Here is a 25,847-nt window from a genome sequence, read left to right as displayed (position 1 = left end):
ATAGCTGAGACTGTGGGTGAGAGTTACCAAGGGGTGCTCTAAGGAAGGACGAAGAAAGCACAGAAGTCCAGTAATTGTAACGGGATCTGGCCAGAGGCTTGTGTTGTTCTTATTTCCACCCCCTGCCCCTTGTATCCCATTTCTCATGTTCAGGGTAACCTGCACCTGCCACTAACGGATTTCACCGCTGGGAAAATAGTACCTTCTTGAGTAACTGCTACCCTGACCTCACAGGGGGCAGATAGAAAGAAAAATGGGCTATGGTCTGACCTTCAGCTTCCACAGGAAACTCTCTGAATGCCTGAGACTCAATGAATATAAACTATAGCATCAGGAGAAACCATGCTGGATCAAAAATAAGTAGGGGGAAAAGTAAAGGAACACACAGAGAAATACATGGACGTGGACACTTCCACATAGAAACCCACACATGAACACACACATATGTACACATATATGAACACACACATACATGCGCACACATATATGAACACATACATGTACATGCATGCACACACACTCACACGAGCATGTGTGAACATGCATATATACACTTGAATTAATGCCAAATACATTTCTAGATTTTTCTTTTAACATAAATGGCTTTTGACACTATGTACAGAGGACACCATGTAGACCCAGTAGCTAAGCCTACCAAGAACAAGACTCATTCACATTGGGGTTGCATTTCTGCCCTTGCTCCAGCTTAATAATGAATACTTGGCATGTATTAAAAGTCTGACACAGTTTCCTTCTCTGGAAGTTCTGGAGTTTGGAGTCAATGGCTTGGTCCAGCCTCCATCCCTGAACTCATACTAGCTTCTTTATCTATTAACCTGTAAATTGGACCGAAAAATATTGTCACACTTGTGTCCGAGGCCCAAGAAAGGAGGCAGGATGCTAAAAGAACAAGAGAAATGGAAATACTAAACGTCACTAAGATTCCATTTCTTACCCCAAAGCTGGGCCCTCTTAAGTGGGGTGTTCACAAGACCACCTGCTGTGGAAGAGAAGTTGGAGCTCAGATTCAATCTGAAAGCTATTTACCAGGCTCCGGGCTCTGGTACAGGTGCCCTTTTAGAAGTGAGGGCACTTTTTTTTTTTTTTAAAAAAAACATGAAGGAAGGTACTGGCAAACTTGGCACAGACTCTTTTAAAGGAAACCTTATTGCTGGAGATGCTGGGCCACACTAGGAGCAGTATCACTCAGGAGGCTGAGACAGGGAGATCTAAAGTTTGAGGCCAGTCACTGTTAGACTATGAGACCCTGTTAGGGGAGGAAATAGTCAATTAGAAAGTTGATTCTTTAATCTACATAAGGTCTGCCAAGCAAAGGAAAGGCTTGAAAAGACTGTAAGAACAAAGTAAATTTGATCTCATAATAAGGATAAAAATATTCTATATTCAAAAACATACAAGTATCTCCATGAACACAGGAAGTTTTGCTCAGCAGTCTTCCTACGCTGCCAAGCCAACCATCTGCCCGCCTTCATAATTTACTGCATTCATAATTAGGCCACGAATGGAAAGAGCCTTTTGTAATAGTCTTTCAAGAAAAAAAAAAACATTTTTCTCTTATCCTGAGGTCTCTTTACATGGGGAGATCTTAAAATGTCATTGAAAATATTCACGCAGCATTATTCATGCTCATCAGGGATGCTCTCAGCGCTTTATATGTAACCACTGAGTCCTCCTAGTGACCCAGCCAGATGAATGTGATATTGTTGTTCCTTTGCTAATGTGGAAGCTAATGACCGGAAAACAACCGCAACTCACCCACTCAGGTGACTTAGAGAGATAGCTATCGAGTCAGAATTCCAGTCCTCACAACACTCAGTCAAAGACCCTGCTCCAGTCTAGATACTAATTGTTGTTTGATTTTTTCCCCATCCATCCATCCATCCATCCATCCATCCATCCATCCATCCATCCATCCACCTGTCTGCCCCGGCTAATTCTATGTCAACTTGACACAAACTAGATTCACCAGAGAGGAGGAAACCTCAATTAAAAAAAAGCCTCCATAAGATTAGGATGTAGGTTATTTTCTTCATTAGTGATGAACGTGGGAGGGATCCATTCATTGTTGGTTCTGGGTGCTATAAGAAAGCAGGCTGAGCCAAGCCAAGGGGTGCAAGCCAGTAAGCAGCACCCCTCTATGGTCTCTGCATCAGTTCCTGCCTCCAGGCTCCTAATGTGAGTTCCTGCTCTCGCTACATTTGATGATAAAACTGCTAGATGTTAACCATGAGCAAAACAAACCCTTTCCTCCAAAACTTGCTTTTTGGTCATGGTGTTTCATCACAGCAATAGAATCTCCAACTAAGTCACAACAGTTAGACGTTGTACACATTTCCTCTGGCAGAATTCAATATTCAAAGTATGATGTGATTGCAACATCCAAGCAAAGTAGAGATTATAGAACCCGCCCACTCAGGTTCACTTCCTACTCATGCAGAAGTTCCCTTAGGTTCTTGTGACCTCAGTTTTTTCCACTGGAAAAATGAACATTGTAATAACACATACCTTCCTAGGGTACCATCGTGTTTAATGAGTTTATTTTTGTAAATGGCTAGCTGGTAGGTAATTAGAAGATGCATATGATAACAACTGCTATTATTGCCATTATTGGAATCATCATCATCACTATATGCCAGGTACCATTTTAAAAAGAATAAAATAAATAAAATAAATCTTACTTTAATGGGATGTATATTATAAGGGCAAGTCTTCCCATTTTGAGATAGAACCTTGCTATGTAGTCCTGGCTCATCTGGCATGTGCCACTAGCCCTGGTCCTTTCAGTGTTAAATCTTGACTATTTCATTTTCAGTGATAGTTCCATGTGTTTGTCAAACCAGGAAGCACAATGTTTTCAGTACAGTTTGTATAACCACACCTATCTTATAAAGATAAAATGAGTTAGTACACAGAAAAATGTTGCAACAGTCCTAACTCATAAAAGCACCCAATACACGTTAGCGGCTTTAATTAATATCTACAGTGTGGGTGTTACTATTTCCATTCTTTCTGAGTCTGTAATTTGGAGCTATAGTGATTTGCATAGAATTTTTCTCCATGGAAGGCTTTTGAAATTTTGTGCTTATGTTCTGATCTCTTACCACCGCCAAATAATATGATAATTGCCTTAGTAAATACACTCATTTCTAAAACAACAACAAAAAGAGATCCTAAAAATCAGGGGGAAATTTCTTTCCATCTCAGACGGATACATATGCTGTTTGTTTTGTTTTTAGCAGCAGATCAATTAAGTTTGATTATTCAATTTCAGATATTGTTTAAACAAGAGGAGCTTTGGAACAAGACTAACCTGGGCTGGCTCAAGCTTTTTCATAACCAATTATTTGCCCCTAGCCAAGACTTCATTCCCACTCCACCCGCCAGCACTGACGAGCGCCAGAGGGCAGATACGACAGGTGTGTTTGGTTGCATACTATACAAATTTCATGGTGATTCAAAAATCTGTTCTTGAATACTTATTTAAAGAAATCCCAAGTATTAAAAAAAATTGGGACAGATAGTGCTAATGAGTCATTTAGAGCACGCATCACCTGAAAACCAAGGCATGTTTCATTAGGAGCATTTGGATGCATTGCTCCGTGGAAGGAAGAGGCTGGGGATGAAGTCTGGCCAGAACAGCCTCAGTTATAATGCAGGAGTCAATGGATCTCTCCCGACTTTCCTTAATTCAGACTAGACTTGGGGAGAATCTCCTCCAAAAAGGTAGGAGACCCCCTTCAAATTGAAGCTGCCATCTAGATCCAGGAAGTGTTATGTCTTTGGAGCCATGTCCCAAGGCTGTCCTCTCTGGTTTTAATTAAAATAAAAAAGATGAATAATTCTTTAGATTCTATATACGTTTTAAGTAAGGAAGAAAGTCAATGATTGGTTTATCTTTCTTTTCTATTGGTGCTATCTCCCAGACAGATGGGTGTGAGCAATGCTCAAAGTTTCTCCTGTAATCCATAGATTGGTGGTAGAGTGGATATGAGATGTGGAGAATTAATGAGAAGTGGGTGCTTGCAGAGTGGGTAGGAGCAAAGTTAAAATCTCGTGAGAGCTTGAGTAAAACCGAGCGTGCTCTGAGTAGGGTCCAGAGAGACCATTAGTTTTTCGGAACCTGCACTGATAAACACTTTTCACCTGACTTGTAGCAAGAGAAAGGAATATGTGTGAGTTCAGAGCTTTAAAGAGTGAATAAGCGGGGTGTGTGTGGGGGGATTCAGATGAATGAGGTCAATTCCTGGATGGAAAAATTCATTTACTCAAATTCTCTAGATTCCTACAGCCGACCATAAAGGGACCAGCACAGACATGACTATTTCCAACTTCATGAGAAAATTGAAGGAGAGAGAAAGAAAGAGAGAGAGAGAGAGAGCCAAAATGTATGTGATTAGTATGGCCAAAGAAAGGACTTGAACTCAACTGGTGTAGGTTACTTGTTGACCTCTCTATGACATCACAGGCCCCCTCTAAATGATGGTCCTAATGTTCTTTGTTTCTCTCATCTTTCATTACTTTAAAGAACCCCAAATCTCCTTTTAAATATTGTACATTAATTGTAGAAAATACTAGGTTTCATTATGATATTTTCATGTATAAACATAACATTTCATTGTTCTTCAGGGAATTTTAAGTGTGTTTATTATGAAGAAGAATACCCATTCTCTATAAAAAGCAATGTGGTAAATATGCTGAGCCAGATATTTCTCCTCGTGTATCAACCATTATGCAGCATTGAACACATAAGAGTCTGAATCTATTTGTATCTATCTCTGCAGAGTCGACTCTGGTTATCAGGATGTCAACTGTACCCCATGGTGTGGACGACACATACTCATCTCCCTGTCTTCAAACGCTTCCAATACTGTAGGATAAGAATCTCTTTAAAATCACAGTTCATATAGCAGTTTTAACATTGACCAAGCCTCTGCACTCTTTATAGCAAAAGTCCCTCTATGGTCTGCAGGTACCCGTAACTCCAACTTGATCCCTCACCTAAAGCTGCACAGGCCTCCTGATATTCCCATAAGTCACCTCGCTTTTCTACACCATTGGGCTCATTTCTTTTATTCCCAACACATGTTTTCTCTAATATGAATGACAGTCTCAGTGTCTTCCTGGTAATTTCAGGAAGACCAGAAACACAATCTGTTTGCTTTTAATTGTCTTTAGTAGCTAAGGTTTCTAAAGTTTGCCCTGCTAGGCACAGTGCTAAACCTCTTCAGGGCTTGAGTGTGACCTGACTCCTCAGTTGTCCTTTGTACAAGTAAACTTTTAAATTTAATTAATTCCAAACACAAAACAAAACAAAGCAACTAGCAACAGAGATTAGGTCCATTAGAGGACTAGGACTCAGAGAAGATATATATTACACAGTGACTAAGTCATCCCGTGCATGCCATTGAGTTTAAGGGAGAAAAAAAATATATCTCATCTGCTTTTGAACACAACATGTAGCATCTAACCGACATGCTGCAATAACTGAAAGTACTTTATATAATACTATGAATCCATTTTATAATACTTTGAGTCTATTTCTTATCTAAAATCTATCAGCACATTTTAATTGACTATCAACTGTTTTGCCTCAGTCTCTCCTTTAAACTGCAAAATATAATAACCAAGACCATTTTTTTTTTAATAAAAGAAGACACGAAAAGACGACATAGACGTTGAAAAGACAGCCAAGAATACTATTCACATTGCCTCAGGAACATCAAAGGAAATAGCTGGTTCTTTCAAAGTAGAAAAAACCAATTATGACTTCAAAAACTATTTTCTCTTTAAGGAAAAAGTGATGTGCTAGATAAGTAGAAGTTTTGTAGCAATGTCATTTTTTAAAAGAACTTCAAATTTTAGTTTAACTCCAGGCTCTTCTCGTTTCTTTTTCACGCATCACCTGAAAAGTCACTCTAGAAATAATCTGTGTCTTTAGCTAATATGCCAAGCAATTTAAAAGGCTTTCCTAAGGAAAACATAACACCTCTTTTTTATAGATAATCTTTTACTAGTAAGATATGTACTCAGTTTATCTCTGAGCCTTTGCTAGAAGTTCAATAGAACTGAGAACTTGAATTTCCCACTGAAACTCAGACAACACAGAAAAAGGAGTTCTCCTTAATTTTGTCAATTTATCACTGTCTTTCTAGATGTCAATCTAGGATCAATACATACAAGGAGAGTTTCACAGGTTAAATTTCCCTGAGCTGCCTCAATTATGAATCTGCGGTTTGAGGCAGTGACTGATGTACCCGTACTGATGGACTTCCCAAACAGACTCTGGGAAATCCTCAGATGCCCTGCCAGTCACTGTAGGTTAAAGCTCATACATTTTTTCCCCCAATACTTTTGGTTGGTCTTTTCAGCAAGCACCTCAGTAAAACGTTGTTATAGTATCGTATTTTGCATTTCTTTGGAGCTTGATATGTCTTGGATGGATAAATAGACAGGTGCATTCTTTCAATATTATTTTTAAGTAAGGATTTCAGCATGTTTTACTGTTATTATGAGTAATTTTAAAACATAGACGGAAGAAGGTCATAGACTAGCCTAGAGATGGGATTTTATATTTGACTTCTTTGTAAGAGACCATGCCTTATTTGAGGATTCAGTAGAAAAGTAAGAGATAGTACATAAAATGGAATAGAATCTTTGAAGCATTTTCATTAAATACTAGCTACAGTTCAAGAAACATCAGCTTGGGGGGTGGTTACATTGGAGAAGTAAAAAAACTCTGAAGCACATCACTCTGTCTTCCTGAAGAGTTCACAGTTGTCTAATGGATCTGCGATGTGGATGCTGAGCACTAAAGTAACTTAGGTAGGAGTGTAATGTACAGTGAGATCCCATCACTGTGCTTTGCTCCATCTGTAAATTCGATTATCAAGGGCTAGTGTCGTGCATTTGCTATGAACTGAATAAAGAAAGTATGAATGGAACCTGGTCGGGAAAGTATCAGTCTGCTTCCCTGAAGATCATATTTTCCTTGTTTATTTATTTTTTATTTACTAAAATGAAATAAAAGTGTTACAACTAAATTTTCAGGAAGAGATATAAAGGTGTGTGTGTGTGTGTGTGTGTGTGAGAGAGAGAGAGAGAGAGAGAGAGAGAGAGAGAGAGAGAGAGAGAGAGAGAGAAGGGTGGGTATAATAGATAATAGGGGACCTGATTTTTCTTTCAGAGAATTTCTCTAACCAAATGCAATTTAAGCTTGGATCTAAGATGACCAGAAGTTATTAGGTAAAGTGTAGAAAAGCGTTTCCATTCAAGTGAAAAGCACATGGGAAACACTCGAGACAGGTGGAGAAGTAACACAGTTGGTGACTAGAACGTATCCTGGGGTGGGTACTATGGTCAGCAGAATATGAGGTGCTCAGAAGGCAGGCAGATGCGAGATCATGCAGAGCCTGGCTTTGCATTTCATTGTAATGCAAAAGGAGAGAGAGATTTGATCTGTTTTGTTTTGACAGATCACGTTAGCTGCATTCACAGTAGGTGTGAGGCTGACGCGGATGTGGTGAGAACAGTCAGGAAGCTATTGTAGGGAGGCGATGATAGCGATAGAAGGAAAGGGAAGTGAAGAGACCTGAGGGGTTATTCTGGGGAAGATGGACTCACCGATGGAGGTGGGAGACTAATTCTGCTAAGTATCACGCTCAGGTCTTTGATTTCAGTCATTGTGCCAATGTCGATGTCACTCATTGAGTGGGCGATTGGGGGAGGAGTTGCTAAATGGGTTCGAATACTTTTGGCATCAGTGTGCTGCTGAAAAATGCCTCCAGAACGGGTGCACATACACATCTGAGAATAATCTTTTTTCTAGACAGATAAAAGAGAAGACAGTGCTAAATTGAAGGAAGGGGCAAACGAGACAGAATTAGAATGAATGGGAAGCAAAATCCCCAAAGTCATGGGAAAGGTAGGTGTGATTTGGTGCATATCGACATCACTTAGGGCATGTGATTTGAGAAGGATATGCCTAACAAACCACAATGCCTTGATCTGAAAAATGAAGAAATGCCTTTATTTAGAAAAGCGAAATGATGATCACGTTTGTCTCATAATCTGATTCTGAGGATTGAAGGAAATAATTCATAAGAAGTACTTTAGCCAAATGCCTGGCTAAAGAAGAGTTCATTGATTGTACAGAGCTGACCATAGAGAAGCCATTACGGCAGTGTGTAAAAATCTTCCTTTCTTCCATGGCTATGAAACCTCAGTCCTTGAGTTTCTAGCTTGTATAGGTCATCACACCAACGAATAGCTTCTTAGGAATCAGGAAAATGGTAGGATTTAATTACCATTTATAAATCACTATGCAATGTTGTTAAGCTTAAATTATTGCAATCAGTGAAATTTTTGAGCTGATGGGATAGTCAAAATTTTCTCATTTATTTCTAGAAATGCTAGCTAGAATTTAGTTTGCTATTTAGTTTTCTGAGAGATCAGTAAGTGAATTTTAACTGAATTACCTTAAAACATAAAAAAAAGTGTTTTAAATGAAGGTCCTTTCAATATATTTATTTTCACTTTGAATCATTCTAAAATCTGTATGTATTTTTCTCAGCCCTAACACCATTATGAGGACACTGATTCTGAAAACATAATTAAATAGGCACCTATATTGCATAGGAATCTTCCACCTGGGCTCTTCATCTAGACTGATTTTGCAAGCGTCTCATGGAACACTAGATTTTATTTTTCCTACCCCGATTTGCCTGTGACTGGTTACTATTTGATAACAGTCTTTTCAAGCTCACACACATGCTTTAGGAGATTAAGGCAGAATTGTGTGCAGTCTTTAGACGTAGAAGAATTTGCCTACAAAGTTGTTATGGAAAACCTAAGAATATTCTAAGATCAAATTTGAACGGTATATTTACTGGCAAAATCCTGCTGCGGGACATCCCATAATTTTTCTTGACTTTTGTATGTGTATGTAGGGATGAATGAAATAAGACAACATATATAAAAACCTAGCAGTAGCAAAGTGAAAATATTGTCTATGGTTACTGTGGTTAGATAGAAACCAATTAATCCTATAGTTCTAGAGAACTGGTTAATTCCTCTAGAAGCCAATTATATGCTGACTTTAGTTAAATATTCTAACTGACATTAAATGACAATAATAATATGTACATATTTCCGTCATTATGTCTGAGGCATAATGAACATTTATTGAGTATTATTTAAAATACTCATTAAATGTTCTCTTTTATCCCTCTAATGAAGGAAATAGTGCTGGCACAAGGTAATTATTTCCTTATTGAACACATGGAGCTCTACATGATCATGTCTGGAAGTGCTTTGTGAGCACAGCAGCAAGAAAAATAATAAAAGCCATGTTCTCAATATCTCCCATTGCACCATGGAAGCTGAACATCGCTCCACAAGGAAGGTGCTGAGCACAAAAATGGGTGAGCGGAGGCGAATTCCACCCACCAAGCCTTGTGGAAGCACATGCATCTGGAGGCGAAGCGAGGAAGCGCATGCAGTACCTGGTCATGTCAGAGTCAGGGAGCAGGCCTAGATGGTAGTGGGGGTAGGGAGCTGAGAGAAGGAAGCTTTTGTCACACTCAACAGGGGAATAGTGCCTGGGAGAAGCAGGCTTATCACACAGTTTGTTCACAGTGCTGTAAACGGGTTCCGGAGGCCTGGTAACACAAGAGCAAGAGAAAGATGCAGAGTTAGCACACGGGAGGACCAATCCTACAGCCAGTAGCAGTTCACTGTATTTAAAAGGAAATATCCAACTTCAAGACATTTTATCATTAGGTCCTAGTACAAACCAATATCTTTGCTTATACTTAATACATCATACATTATTTATAGATTTATTTAGACGTATATTGACTTTATTCCTTAGCCTCAGTTTTAAGTAGATCCATCTTCATAAATGTGTTTAGTTCAGTATGACTGGGGCAGGGTGTTTTCTGAACAAGTTGATTTTGCTAAAATCTTTGTAATTATTTCCTACCGAATTCCTCCCTCTGTTAACTTGAGACTTTAAGCAATATGATGACTGGTACTTCAAAAACAATCCTGGACCATGAAGCAACCTAGAGGATAAAGGTAAATTATCCTGGCATCTGGGTGGCTGGAAGAGATGTCACCGTCACTCTAGTAAAGAAACGCAGCGAGGATATAATTTTCCGTAATGTGAGTCAGCTCGTCACAAAGGACGAACCTCTTTATCTTGTCACAGCACCCAGGGTCGGAAAGTAATGAATGTGGAAATCCGCCGAAGGCATTTACTTCCTCTCTTTATTCTGTGGTTATCTCCGGCACTCGTGGAAGGGATAGCTGACGATATTAGTGAATTAATACACAAATCATTTCTCCTGCTCTGCACTTACCAAAGGCCACAGGAAAATGACTTCTTGGTCTCATCCGCTGAGCCATCAGCATTTATTAGCTCATCTCTGGGTTTCTAATTGCGGGGTCTTGTAGCATATAATTAACACAGTCCTGGCCCTTGGTGACCTCTGAGCTCCATTAGCACTGGCTATGTACTCTGCTTCCTTTGCATTTTTAATCACAAACACACGCACAATTACGGTACACTGGAGAGGGATGCTGCATCCATATCCTATTCAGAAAACCCACCCTGTCTGTCATGGCCCCACCTTTCCCCCACTTGACTCCAACTCAACTCAACCCTGCATAGCCAGTGTGACTTAGACTATTTGACCAGAACCGGGCCCCTCCTATAGTTCATGATATGTGTGGTAGGGATCAAAAGAAAAAGAGAAACAAAAACCAGGACTACTTAATTGGATTCTTCTATGAGAATTGGACAGTTGTTAATTAAGGTAAAGAAAAAGAAATTAGCTGGCAGCGTAAGGAAATGCAGACACAAAAAGAGTCAGAGTTCGACGCCAGCCTGGTCGAGAAGAGCTAGTTCCAGGACAGGAACCAAAAGAGCTACGGAGAATCCCTGTCTCGAAAATCCAAAAAAAAAAAAAAAAAAAAAAAATCACTGTTAGTCATCTTCTAACAATAGAGAACCAGAGTAGATCTCTGCCTCTGCCTCACATGTCCAATTGTCTATGGGTTCGCAGTCTGAGCATTCTATAATATATTCAAGTAAATATTATCTGAAACACACAGTAGCAGAACAATGGCCAGACCAGGGACCCTAGACCCGGATTTGGGTTAGTGGAAGAAAGGTCAATGCCCTATAGTAGTTTATTTCGCACCCCCTGAGTCAGGGTTTCTCTATGTAACAGTCCTAGCTGTCCTGGAAGTAGCTGGCCTCAAACTCACAGAGATCTGCCTGCCTTTTATAAGAAACATCCTTGAAGATTTACTTTTACTTTTTTCTTTTTAATCAAATTTTAAAAGTAAGACATAAATCTGCAAGTAGTAATTCAGTGATTACCTAGCATCCTTGTAAAAAGAAGTCCAATAAAACATGAGATAATTGACTACATAGAAACTTAGAGCCAGAGTTAAGATTCAAAAAAAAAAAATCTTATGTAAATCAGCGCTAAGCTGGAAAAGACATCTGTTCATATAAAATCATCAGTCTTTGAAAGATGTTCTTATAAATAATGAGGAAAAACAGCACAAAGGTCACTAGCATCTAATCACAAAAGAAAAGATGGGACTGGCAAATAGGCACACACATATAACTGTTTGACCTCAGTGGGCACAAAGCTAATGTAAGTTAAATCAAGTGCCCCTCTCTGTGTCCTATAGAAACAGAGTGTCTCTGAGCTAACAGATTATCACTGAGTTGTGGTATGACAAGGAAGACGCTCATATTTCTGGTGCTATGGGGTATGAAACCGCTTATAACTTCCCAAGAAAGCAATGAGGCAGTACATTTGAGAAGCTTTAGCTGTGATCCTGTCTTTTGTCTTGACATTCTACTTATAGGCGGCTTTCTTAAAAAGAACATTTAAAAACGTGCAAAAAGTTTTTATATATAGAAAGCTATCTTTTGTTATTATAACAAAAAGAATAAAAAATTATATTTGACCAGAACACAAAGGCATGAAGCCTACGATACATCCACAAGATGATTTATGCAGCCATTGAAGTTGCTAGTCATGCAAATTGTAATGATTTAGAAAATCTATTGCTTTATGCCAAACACAACATGAAGTTGTTCATGGGGCAAGAGGGGCAGCAGGTAGTGCCCGATCTATTTCCTCACTAATTCCGAAAGAATCGGACATAAGAATGTGTAAGTTATTAAGCTGGTAGTAGTGGGGTACAGGATCCAGTGTGAACCGAAGTGGGGTGATGGGTCTTTCATAAAGCAGTAACGGCAAGGAAAATTCCAAGACGAGCCTGAGAAGTAGCCTCATTTAGAAGCTTGTTAAATGCTTGCGTAGGAGATGAAGTTATAAGATGATGCAGGTTTTGTTTACAATTCTAGCAGCCATGCTTGGGAAGCCACAGAGGTTACTATTCTTCCAACTGGATACAGTTTAGTACAATTTAAATAGTCCAGTCACCTGACTGTTCCCTTACTCATTTATTCCTCTTCCACATACTCACCAGGGACTTACTCTAAGCATGGCAGCAGAGAATGAGAAACACTAGGTATGGTGTGGTAAGAAGGGCTAAGTGCTTCTTCTGCTCAAGCAGCAACATTTTGTTTGGAAGGAAACATTGCAAAAGCAGTTAACCAGGTCATATCAGATGAGAGGATAGACATGCCTGGTGACCAATAGGGAGCTGCAGTCCAGAGACCTAAGGAGCTGGATTGCTCTTTTTGAGTTTTCCTGCAGGAATCCCATCTTTGTTTTGTTTTGTTTGTGACAGGTTCTTGCTAGGTAGCCTAAAATGACTTTGAATTCAGTATGCAGCCCAGGCTGTTTTCTGACACACAGTCTTCCTGCCCTCTTCTTAGGGCTGGGATTACAGGCACAAATTACCATAAAAGATCAGATAACACCTGTGTCTTTATGTTTCCTCTTTGTCCTTCACCTGTTCTCAGACTCATTAGCAACTACCTCCCATGTAAATAGAAAACAAACAAATGATCCCCAAGTCTAATTATCTAAATGTACTTACAGGCTTTGGGGTCCTGAGAAAACGGCTCATCCCTATGTGTTGGGGAATATTGTTTTCAGGTGTGCAACTTTTGTTTACGCTGCATTTGTTTAACTCTGTGAAGCTGTGATTCTTTGCCTATCTAAAACACCTAATGTTCTTAATAAAGAACTGAATGGCCAGTAGTGAGGCAGGAGCAAGGACAGACAAGGCTGGCAGGCAGGGTATAAATACAAGGAGAAATCTAGAAGAGAGAAAGGAGCATCAAGAGAACAAGGAGAGGAGGATGCCGTGGGTCAGCCACCCAGCCAGTCACAGAATAAGAATGAAAGATGTACAAAAGTAGGAAAAGGAAAAAGCCCAGAGGTGAAAGGTAGTCGGGATAATTTAAGAAAAGATGGCAAGAAACAAGCTAAAGGTAAGACCAGTCATTCATAAATAACAACAAGCTTCCGTGTGTGATTTATTTGGGAGCTGGGTGGTGGGTCTCTCAAATGAGCCCAAAAGAATGAAACATCAAACTACATTGATACTTCGGTTTCCTTGACGATGAACCTGAATAATGGCTTCATCTCTACCAGTGGTTCTCAACCTATGGGTCGCAACCCCTGTGGGGGCTGAAAGACCCTTTTACGGGTCACCTAAGACTACCAGAAAACACGGATATTTTCATTACAGCTCTTAACAGTAACAAAATTACAGTTATGAAGTAGAAATAAAAATAATTTTAGGGTGAGGGGTCACCACAACATGAGGAACTATATTTAAGGGTCGCAGTATTAGGAAGATTGAGAAGCACAGCTATAGGTGGGATGTTGTATGAACAGCGCATAGTGATAGAAAATGACTATCACACACATTGATAGGCAATTGGGCAATAGTTCATCAGGTGTATATATCTATCCTGTCACTTTTGAAGATGGGAATTCATTCTTCGGGGATCAGCTCCCCTTCTGATTATCAAAACATGTTTATAATTATTTCTAGGTTGCTGAATACTTAGCTAATAAAAATAGGGTGTTCAGTTAAAATTTAAAGTCAGAGAAACAATCAAGAACTGTTTAGTTAAGCTACATAGGGCACATTTAAAGGGTGTTCATTATTTATCATTGCTTAAATTAAAATGTAATTGGGTATCTTTATTTTACTAGCAAACCCTCCAGTTCCTTTGCCTTGCAGGCTGCCCTACCTTGCCAGTACTTTGTTTCAAGCACTGGAAAGAAAGACACCTATTTACTTGGAAGAATAATTTGCTGTTGACTTTGACATTATATTTTTATTTTGGAATTAGCAAATATGTTTAATTTATTCTGCTAATAGCCTCATACAATGGACATGTTCACTTCCACATGAAGACATATACATTTTAAATAATTGTTAATCTCTCTTTCTCTCTTCTCTCTTCTCTTTCTCTCTCTCTTCTCTCTCTCTCTCTCTCTCTCTCTCTCTCTCTCTCTCTCTCTCACACACACACACACACACACACACATCAGTGCTTTCACTTTCGGGTTATGCATTGTATATTATAGATCTATCTAAATCAGGATACAATGTAATCACTTTTTAAAAAACGTATTTTTAATTCAAGTTGGGATAGTTACATTAACTCCCCCCCCCCTTTCCTCCTTCCAGTCCCATCCCAGCTATCTTCCCATAAACCCCTCTGGGGCTCCTCCCATTCTCAAGTTGATAACAGGACCATTACTATGTCACCTAACTGCTGTTGAGCTTCTGCCTGCACACAGGGGGTCATGGTAAAACCTATAGCCTACCCTTCAAAGTTTCCATTTCTAAGAATGTGCCTTGCCAAGTCAAGCACAGCAGGTATTCAGTGAACTGTCATCACTGATAGAGTTTGAAAAGGCAAAGGCAAAACATTGGGAAAGCCTACATGGTCATTAGTATGGCAACACACACATGCGCATTGAAACCATTGCTATTTAAGGAGTTTTTATGACATAGTTACACATCTTTCAAGTGAAAAGGCACTAAAAAAGTATATATAGTTTAATTAAGTTTGTGTGACTAAGAAAGTTATGAAGTATAGAATGTATTTTATTCTTCTACTTAGTAGAAAGAGAGAGACAGAGAGCAATTGAGAGAATAAGAGTGAGAGGAGGGAAAAGAGAATTAGGGAGAGGGAGGAAAGAGAAGTCTGGAAGTGTATGCAAAATAGTTCACCTCACATCCTTTCATTTCTGGATGATAACTCTAAAAAGTCTTTTCTACCACTATTTCGTATTTCCCAGGTGGCTTTTCAAGGACATCAAAATTTCTCAGTGTATAAACTGATGGCCAAAAGCCATAAATCTGTATAGATACCATCTATAAATTGTGAAAGAAATATTTATGTCTCTGTATGTAACTGTACAAAAGCTCCCAAAATGTGAATGATGTTTTCTTTGAGCAGTGTGGATAAAGGAAAATTTTGATTTTAATCACATTTTCTGTTGTAATTTTAAAAATAGTTTTACTCCATGAAATAATAGTTCTTAAATGAGCTTATTTCCGTTCTCCCATCCACTGCAAATGGTAACTGTGAGGTATAAATACTATATTCAGTGGTCTGCCAGTGAGAGTCATTTTACAATGTATATTGACATATCATGGTGCATTCCTTGGATACATATTTTTGTTTACTACACTTTAGTAAAGTTGAAAAAAAGAATTCTATCTATGTATTTTTTTTCTACTCAAGATGGACGGATTTTTATTGAGGAATTTGTTTCAGGTACTTTTATATTCAAACAGCAACACATCTTCAAACATCCATTTACAGAAATAATAAAAACACTTCCTTCTGAGTTTTTTTCTCAGTAATGACCAGTGTATTCCTATGAAATGTGTGGACACTAAAAAAGATTATGAAGATTTCAGTTAAGGTTTAGTTGGCTTCAAGAAAATGATATTCGAACTAAAGTCCTTCACAGAAATGGTGACACCATTACAACTGCAGCCTGGTTTTTTCCCTAGTCTATCAATCCATTCAGCTAGCATTTCTTTAGTGCACTTAGAGAACATACAAGGAAGCTATGAAAACAGAAGAAAAAGCCTATTGTTTGGGGATGTAAGATCTGCCATTTAACACTTTCCTACTACTTATGAATTTGTGTGAATGGGGAAGTTATTCCAACTGTTTAAATCTTGGGTGCCTTGTCTAGAAAATAAGTTCTTAACATCTACTGTATGGATGAAATAGGCAAAGCCTCAGGAATCGCCTACTAAATGGTAGGAACCCAGGAAATCACTGATTCTATGTGCTAGATACTGATCTAGGTGATGTGGATGTTAGAGAAATCTGTTCCAATGTAAGTTCTTCCCTCGAGGTTTACTTTTTCTTGATGAAGGCGTATGTTTCTGTATAACGAGATTAAAACAGGGAGGGAAAGAGATTCTCCACAGTCCCCAGATTTCCTTCTTATCTTTTCACAAACTGCCTGTCCCCTCCTGCCAGTTTTGAGATAACTGTATCTCAGATTCTGCTACTGATGCTCATTTAAAGAAGAGATACTGCTTGATACACAGTAAGCCAAAGAATTCCAGGCAGGTTCTACATGATAGTACTGACAATGGCAGTAAAGTCTGTTTGTCAGGAAGACTATTGGTTTCCCTTAAACATCTGGGAAAATGGAATAATTGCTGACCTTGACCAGGCCAGCGCAAGCAAAGTGTGTCGGAAGTCTAGAGAACCGACAACGAGAGGAACAGCATCTTGGCAACAAACCTAGAGAGGGTGGCTGTTCTTTCACTAGTAACACAGCAGCGGAAACTTGTATCTACTGTATATATCCAATTCAGAACATCTAGCAGATGGGAGGAATTTTAGAATTATGTATACTGATCACTTTCAAAGTGGAATCATGGAAAAGAAACCATGTGAATGTCATAGTAAAAACAAGCAGCGAAAAGTAATGGTCCAAACATTAAACCCCACGGACTCCCTTGGTTTCTGTCAGGATCTTAAGGGCAGCTTGGGCTACAGTCAGAAGGGAGGGAAATACTAAGGAGTTTAGCATCATTCATACCAACCCCTCTTAAAAACTCTCTTCTATACAATTTTAAGATAGGTACACCTTGGAATTTTGGGGGTGAGTGATGACAGGGTATTGTGAAATACAAAATTGATACAGTGACAGGAAACTAAATTTCCAACTCAACTTATTTGTTTGTATGTATCATAATCCTCGGTTTTCACAGCAACGGATTTTAACAGTGGGTAAAATATGTACATGTGTGTGTATGTACACACAGGTGCCCACACACACAATTTCACAGAGTTACTCTGAGGCTCAGAGAAGACAAAGGTGCATAGATAAGGAATGTCTAGACAGTGTCTGGAATGTACATCTCATTCACTCTGACATCCACCATGAAGCAAATTAAATGGAGAAAAGCAAAGCAAAATAAGGGTCTGTGGTAACGGTGTGCATTGTTGAATCTCTCTGTGTGTAGGATACCCAGGCCTTCTCAGAAGGAACATCTTTTAAACACAACAGATGCTAGGCAGGCAGGTGGCAGCCAAGGACAGGCGTGGGAATACAAATGCGTCCTTCTCCCCACAGCCTCCTTCTGCTGTCCTTGACGTGAGCTGAGCAGCAGCATCTCTGGACATGCTTCTCCATGACCACACTGTCAATCCCGCTTTTGGGTGTGCTTAAGGGAACACCTAAGGTCTCTGCGTATTAATAAGGAGAAGCTTCAGTAGGAAATAGAGGTGCGTTTGTACGAAGCACTTGCACTAAAGTAAGCTTCCCTTTCTTAAAAAGCATATGTCAAAAGAAAAATGTCATAATTTATTGAACCGATTGTTCATTGTATGAATTTGTCATGCTCTTCTCAGTGCATTTGAGGCAAATATGGAGATAATAATGCTCCCTGTATCACTGGAGATTTGTGATGTGGGAAGGAAAGTAGAATTATACCAAAGGCATTTTGCTTTTTCATCTTCAAATATCTGAGCTGCTAAAGAATTGATCCTCAATCAGGACTAGACAAGAAACACAGGCAAGAGAAAACTTATTGTCAGGTGTAATTTCATTTAAATGAGATTAAGTAATGCCTTAAAAAAACAGATGTGTTTCAACACAGTAAACTTTGCACTACTGTTTTTTAAGATGTCTGGTACTTTGAAATATAAAATTGGAGCTCAGATTCTGTTTAGTAGGTCTTGCTCAGGAGAAATGAATGTCTTGTCTTGTACATTAATATTCGCTGTGTCCTTAGTGCAATCCATTTTTCATAGACTAGACTGCAAAAGGGAAATATTTGTTTTCTTCTAATACATCACATTATGATTTTACCTTTGGTAATGTAATATTCTGACATCAAAAAGTGATGGATTTAAGTCATGGGCTCCCAAGCCAGTCAGGACATCAGACTCACCATGGTTTTCAGTTCTGTTCATTTGATTTAATAAAAAAATGAGTCAGTTTCTATTTTGTTCCTGTTTGGTACAGTAATTAAAAGCTGTAGCTTTAGATAGCAGGTCTGTCCTTTCTGAGAAACCTATGAACAAGTCATTTGTTTGAACTGCATCAATTCTTTCCACATTACAGAATATCAATTATTGCACTGAAGTTTTCTGACTTCAAAATATTCAGCTGACAAGTGTTAACATTTACAGAGCAAATATTAATTTCCCATTTTAAGGGAAGGCATAAAATAATTATTTCAGCAGTGATTATATTATGTATATAACTTCACCTTGAAGAACAGATGTGTGGTGTACCTGCGTTTTTACCTTTTTTGGTTTTTTTTTCTCCTTTCTCCAGCCCTAAGGACTGAACTCAGCCTCATGATTTCTAGGTCAGGCTTTGCCACTTGGCTCAATCTGTAACCCCCACCCCCATCCCACTATGTATGCTTCTATTTTCTATGGAAAGGGGAAGGAGTGCTTTTCCCCTATTCACTTTTGAGTCTTACCCGACTAAGTGCTAGCCTAGTAACTGGTGCTCTAAATAACAGTGGAGATTAATAGTCACAACATTAAGGCTATTTTCCAGGTCAGTTTGTGCTAGCTCTACATAAATGTGTTCTATATAAATAAGCTGATTCAAACCTAATAACAAGCCAGAAGATAGACTCAGGGGGCCACTGAGGTAGAGAAGTGATATCACGCATCCAAGATTGAACAGCTGGTGGGGTCAAACTCTACATTTGTCTACTTGCACGATGTGTGCTCTTAACCAGGACACATTCCTGTATCTGGAGCGTGGGTTCTAGATTCACCACTTGCTTTCTAAAATTATAGGAGAGACTGTACAATCTCTGCCATGTCAGATTCTCCAGTGTAAAATATGTAGGATACTTCTCTGTCCTTTTGTTTGTTATACTAGGTGATAAAATGTGGAATAGGGAAAGCACCTATCTGGGCAGTAGCAGATAGTATTAAAGGTTTACCAACATCATTACGAATTCAGATCAGGACCTTGCATAATTAACTTTGAAAACTTTTTGCTATCACACTTATTTCAGCTGTTTCATTTTGCTTTCATCTCCTGTCTGAAGGTGGCAAATGAGTCTTTAGAAAATATCAGGGCAGAGCAAAGCATAGAGCAAAGATTTTGGACTCCACTGGATCAATTGACAGCATTTTTATTAAGAGAGTCTACATGAGAAAGGACTCAGCTCTATGTCAAGGTCGACCCAATTTAAAACAATCCTAAGATCAGAACAGATGTTTAAATGTTGACATGCACAGCTACAATCACAGCCAAGCTAGGTTCTTCCAGTAAAATCTGCGTTAAGGCATATGCAGTCTGGAGTAACAGTCAGAATGACAGGCATTGCGATGACATCACCCCCAAACTGACACAGCACCAAACCAGGTTGTAACTGTTTCTAGAATGAGGACATCACATAAGATTCCAGTTGCACCTTTCGAAAGAACATAAAAGCAAAAGACCAACGAAGCACAGGGAAGATTCTACAAATCTTAATGCTAGCAAAGCATCTATGTAGTATTGAAGACCAAGACTCTGGAGAGGGTTGGAACACATATACTATTCTACTCCAACTGCGTGACTTTTAGTAGCATGGCCCATGATGTGGTTTGTGGAGCCTAGTTATATATGCTCCAACCTAGCTTCTCCATAATAGTACTTTGCCTTGGTGCTTCATTGTAAGATGGGGCTAAAAATAGGTAAAACAGTTAAAAATTTGAATTATGGAGTGATGAGTGATCATGACTTACTTTATGTGTGTAACAATATCTCTCACTTTAGCTTTGTATCTTCTTTATTCTTGTTCACCTAGTCCTGGTATTGACCAGAAATAATTCATAAAGAAGATGAAACATCCTCTTTATTGAACCTTAAGTGGTTGAGAAGAATTGTTCATGCCAGGGCAACTTAGATGACAGATCAATGTGCTAACTCATGTCTGACATCAAATAAACCTTAATAAACTGTTCCATCTCATAAGTTCTTTGCGATGTAATGTGTGTGCTGTATGTGACCAACCCATAAGTAAGCTTAGACCGAATGATCCTTTCCCTCCCTCTCTCCTCTTTGCCTTCATGTGAAAAAAATGTTTACTTAGATTATCGATAATGAAAGATAAGAGTTAGTGTCTCTCTAAGAAAAGGGAAAGGAGAAGAAGCTTAATCAACGCTGACTACTAATTTATCTAATTGTGGGATCTGTTCTTCAACAGCATCATGAAAACAAAGTGCCTTTCTCTGCAGCTGGGAAAGCAGAGGGAAGCGTTGCCCCACATTATACAGCCCTGGTGGGGAAGTCTTCACGGAAACACACTCTAACTATAGGATACCTATTGCTACCTGTGGTCACCACACTCTACACTATGTCCACAACCCCTACTCATGCTGCAGAGCTGACCTTGCGCTTTTGACCCGTATGCTCTCATTTTTACGTTGATTATAGAGTTTTGATACAGCCCTATGTCTGTCTAGTCCCCATAGGCAGGGAACTTCCCTCTATCTGTCTTACTGCCTCCAGAGAAATAGTTACATGGCTGGAAACCCTGGAAATTTAAGAAGTTATCTAAGACTACAGGTGTGGTCTTCAATAATACCCTTTTAAAGAGAATCTCAGAAAATGTCGTAAATATTTTACAAGTTACATTTTGAGATTACTTACCAGATGTTATGTCTAAACCATTTAACCTGTCATACTGTACAGACTCTTGCAGCTTCCATCACTCATAGCTGAGTCCACATGGGTTAATTGGAATTGTTTACCTCATGTGTAAAGAACAGTTACAACAGTTGCCTTCTTAAATTATTATGCTACTTAAACATCGTACTTCAAATAGTTTGTAGTCTGTAATTTAAGTAAATTATGGTTCAACTGTTTAATAGACAATATTATACATTATATATTGAAATATTTTGAATACCTTGATTTTTTATTTTATTCATCTGGTAGAATACTTACTTTGGTATTCTTTATATTTTGTTAATTTTATGAATTTATATAAATGTGCATTTTTTTAATAATAAAAATAGTTAAAAAACAAAGAGCAGAAATCCTAATAGAACAAAAATCTGGCTGATGGGAGTTGCAAAAAATAAGGAAATGATTTTAGTGGTAAACATTGCAAAGACTGTCTGGGAACTATGCAAAAGTAATGTTTTTAAAATGACTTTTTAATCAGATATAGTTGATGCATTGTCTGTATTACTGACATCATCTAAAAACAATAATTATATAACCCCCCAAAGTATGAAATTAGTCAAATCTGCAATAGAGTAAGACTGTGTTTAGAATGTAATGATGATAGCCCACAGTTTTCTTGTATTTGTTAAGGTGTTCATTAACAATAAATAATCTCTATAATGATATGATGATGATGATAATGAATAAAAATAAAATAATCTCACCCACAGTAGCGAATGATACAGGTTATGACAGAAGCCACCCAGAAATAACAATGTTGTCATTGCTAACTCACTACCAAAGTCTCTACATGGGTGCAATAAGGAAGGAGATAATCTCTATGCTATCATCTCCATGACATATGGCAGTTAGAGTAATCTCCCAGAGGAATAGATCATGGTGAGTTGCCCTGAGTCATAGAATGTAACCTCTTTCAATTCACAAAGATAAGGGCCAGAAACAAGCTGCGCATCGTGCTGTTGATAGAAATTGATTTGCAGTCCCAGGGACAACTATGAACCATGGTTGATGTCTTTTATATCGATCCCCTCAAAACTACCCCCTGTTCATCTTTAGTCTATTTCATCCTTTCTTATTTTATCATTCAGTCTGAAACTGTGATGATGAACTCTGGTGTCAAAATAATACAGCATTGATTTGATAATTTGAATAATCAATGACATAGGTTTAGATGTACAATAACCATCTTCCATAAGATAGTAGGCACAATGTTGTTCGTTATGGGCATAGAAAATGATGAATCTCCATAAATGACATCTATGTATCTTTCACTTCTCATTACAACCTCAGTTTTGCTAACACTGAATTAATTTCTCTGACAGTAAACAGCAAACTTAATATGTTTCCAGTATGTTTTTAGATGTTCCTCTCTAATTAAGATTTGCTAACTTCCCCATTAATACTCTCTGCTTCTAACTGAATCACTATGAATCACACCTCCAGGCTTGTGTATGTCAACCTTAGAGGTTATGTGTAGACCTCATCAATAAAGAGAAAACTCCCCTTGTAGCCTTTACTTAATGATCTATTCTCTGTCTGTAGCACAGGTTAACCCATTTCTTCATTTCCATTAGGACACTTTGCCTCGAAAGAGACTTGTATTAGCACGCCCCCTGTTGGAGAAACCAGGCAAGCAGCACAGAGCAGAATGGGTAATTTCAAGGTATCTGCTTATGAATCCTTAAATTGGTGGCATTTTATAATGAGCTTTAAAAAATTTGTGAGGGCCGGGTGGTGGTGGCGCATGCCTTTAATATCAGCACTTGGGAGGCAGAGGCAGGCGGATCTCTGGGAGTTCGAGACCAGCCTGGTCTACAAGAGCTAGTTCCAGGACAGGCACCAAAGCTACAGAGAAACCCTGTCTCGAAAAACCAAAAAAAAAAAAAAAAAAAAAAAAAAAAAAAAAAAATAAATAAATTTGTGAGGAACCTACTTGCGCCTTGAAGAATTTTGACAGAGAAATCCTACTTGATGTTAGCGATTAGCTACCATGAAGAGCCAAGAAAGAAAAACAGAACCCTACAATTTATCCAAAGTGCTTAGCTGCAGAGGTCAGGTGGAGAGACTGTTTATGCCAGGCTTGGCTCCAATGATTCCCACTTTATATCTTCAGTTTAGTATTAGATGTTCCTTATAGTTATAAAAATAAACATTCTCAATAAAGCTATTGGATTATACATTTTCTTGTAATAAAACCTTGTAACGTGCTCTACAATGTAAGTAAGCTGGAGAAGCATATGGAGATTACACCTTGCTTGAGCAGCTGCATCACACTGCTGGCTCGGTTTCAATAAGTAGCTGGAAGATATTTACCAAGAAGTGTTATTTGTGAAAAATTCATCTTCTAGACCTTATTTTCAAAATAGTATTAATAACAGCTAGCCCAACAAAACGCTTATGCCTTTCCTAGCACTTCACATATGAACTCATTTATGGTCGCGATAAACCTTCGAGGTGGGGAGTACCACTCCGCTCCTTTTATAAATTAGAAAGCTGAAGCAGAGCATGGCTCTGTTGCACACCTAAGATCCTGCAGTACAAAGTCAAGGCTGGGGGGGCGGTGTCAAATCTCAGCAGGTGGCCTTGGTGACTTAGGATCCAAGTGTTCATCAGAATTCTTGTGCAGGCTCAGTTGCCTGTTGACAGTCCCGCTGACTGTACTGTTTCCTGTTGTGCTTGGTTGAAAGGTTCCAAAGGGAAAGATAATTATATTATATTATGAAGAAAGGAAATTCAGTTAATCCAATCCTCCCTTAAATCGTGGACTTCAAGATAAAAAGCAGACAGGCTACAGGCTCATGCTCTGACAGTGACCTCTGGCTCTGACTGTTCCACAGCCTCTTCCTGAGCAATATCCCTTACCTTGCGCTTGGTAAAAGACTGTGAACAACATATGATAATTGGGAAGGTGGTGTCATTTAATTCAATGTCTCCCAAACTTTGGAAGCATATTTTCTTTGGGGTTTGTTCACAAACAATGAAATAAAAGAAAAGATGGTCTATAGGAATGCTGTCTAACTAGATCAGGCTAGCTCCTCATAATGAACATGGGCTGTAGCATGTAGCTCAAAACACAGTTCATATCCCCCCTTTCCTCTGTGTTCCCACTTCTGATCGCCTTGCCACCGCATGCCAGCTGTAAAATCTCATCAGTGGCCCAACAACTTCTCAAAGAAGCCTTAAAAGAAATCCCAGGTCATTTAGATTTACTGACTAGTACTTGTCAGTAGATTCTTAATGTTCTTTAGAGTAAACTCATAGTTCATCATTACCCATGAATCCTTTATCATCTGGTTCCTGCCTTCTACCCCAGTCTGATTTTCTACATGTTTCCATTAGCCAAGTTTCCTAAACACACTACAGTTATTCCCAATGCAGTGACTTTGGCCTTACTTCTCCTCCTCCTCCTCCTCCTCCTCCTCCTCCTCCTCCTCCTCCTCCTCCTCCCCCTGTTCCTCTCCTCCTCCTCCTCCTCCTCTTCTTCTTCTTCTTCTTCTCCTCCTTCTTTTCTTTGTCTTCTTTTCCTCCTTCTTCTCATTCTCCTTCTCTTCTTCCTCCTCCCTCTCATCTGCTTTCTCTTCTTCATAGCATCCTTTCTCTCATCTTTCCATAACCACGTGTCCTCATTCTTTTTTTTTTTATTTTATTCTTTTTTACTTAAAATTTCCAACTGCTCCCCGTTTCCCATTTCCCTCCCCCTACGTGTCCTCATTCTTAAGTTCTCAGCTCAACACTATCGTTGTCTCCTCAGGGAGGCACGCTCAAGGTATTCTATCTCATGAGGTGCTCTCTCCTAGTCCTTGCCTATCACATGATCCTATTGTGTTTCCTCTATAGTTCTCAACTAGTTCTGAACTTATTATAGCTATCTTAATTCTATACCAGAATACAAATTCTATAAGGACAGTAACCCAATGTGTTTTTGCTATTATGATTTTGTTTCTAATAACTATGTGGGATACCTTTTAGAAACTGAATAATCACTGAATGCTTAAGTCAATGAAAGAGAAATAGAAACTTGGGTAAACGTCAGAAGCGTACCTAGCAAGCTGGTATTCTGTAATTTGGGGGCAAATAGGATAGAGGTGAACTTCTAGAGAGTGGGATGGTATGTACTTAGATGACCAGTCAAACAGGTGAACATCATAGTCACAGTTCGGAGCTGTTCTTAGTTTCTATACATGAGGACTCTAGAGATTTTATTTAGCTTATGCTTTAGAATCACCCAGAATATGGGGTGTGTATGTGCCTTTGAGGTCACATGAATTCAGTCTCTAGTAATAGGATGCACATCTCCCACAGCCCAGTTCTACCTCCCTGATTTCCTTAACGACATTCCCTGCATTCATTAGGAAATTAAGCAATTGCCTGCTAAGAGCTTCGTTTTGCCACCCATTTCTTTTTGTTTCAGTGTAGTGCTGAGGATTCATTTGGCTACTCTCAAGAGACGGATCTGGGCGGTAAACAAACATGGCTCACACTCTTGAGTACGAGGGAAGATGTGATGGCACAGAGGAGGAATGGGTGGTGGGAGGCAGCCTGTGACGTTTTCCTCGTTCACAGGTGATGCTACATTGATGGCAGCTTGTTTGAATTCTTCTTCCAGATCCTTCATTCTCCAAACAGTAAATGTCAGCTTCAAGAAACAGAATGAATACTCTGTTGCATATTCAACAACAT

General features: G+C 38.9%; 1 protein-coding gene across 19 annotated transcripts in view; it reads right to left on the bottom strand.

The window, feature by feature from the left end:
* Dlg2 (discs large MAGUK scaffold protein 2) overlaps positions 1-25,847 on the bottom strand; it is a 1,644,347-nt gene that overhangs the window by 360,035 nt on the left and 1,258,465 nt on the right. For 14 of the 19 annotated variants that reach the window (XM_057756265.1, XM_057756266.1, XM_057756267.1 and 11 more), the window contains one exon: positions 9,522-9,677. The exons of the other annotated variants lie outside the window; for them this stretch is intronic. In XM_057756265.1, the coding sequence (XP_057612248.1) occupies positions 9,522-9,677 (156 nt within the window). The remainder of the gene's footprint in view (positions 1-9,521; positions 9,678-25,847) is intronic. 19 annotated transcript variants of the gene reach the window in all.

The sequence above is a fragment of the Chionomys nivalis genome, chromosome 23 (genome assembly GCF_950005125.1).
Source record: "Chionomys nivalis chromosome 23, mChiNiv1.1, whole genome shotgun sequence".
Lineage (NCBI taxonomy): Eukaryota > Metazoa > Chordata > Mammalia > Rodentia > Cricetidae > Chionomys > Chionomys nivalis.
Note: the sequence above shows the minus strand (reverse complement) of the source record. Positions and strands in the feature narration are given on the sequence as shown.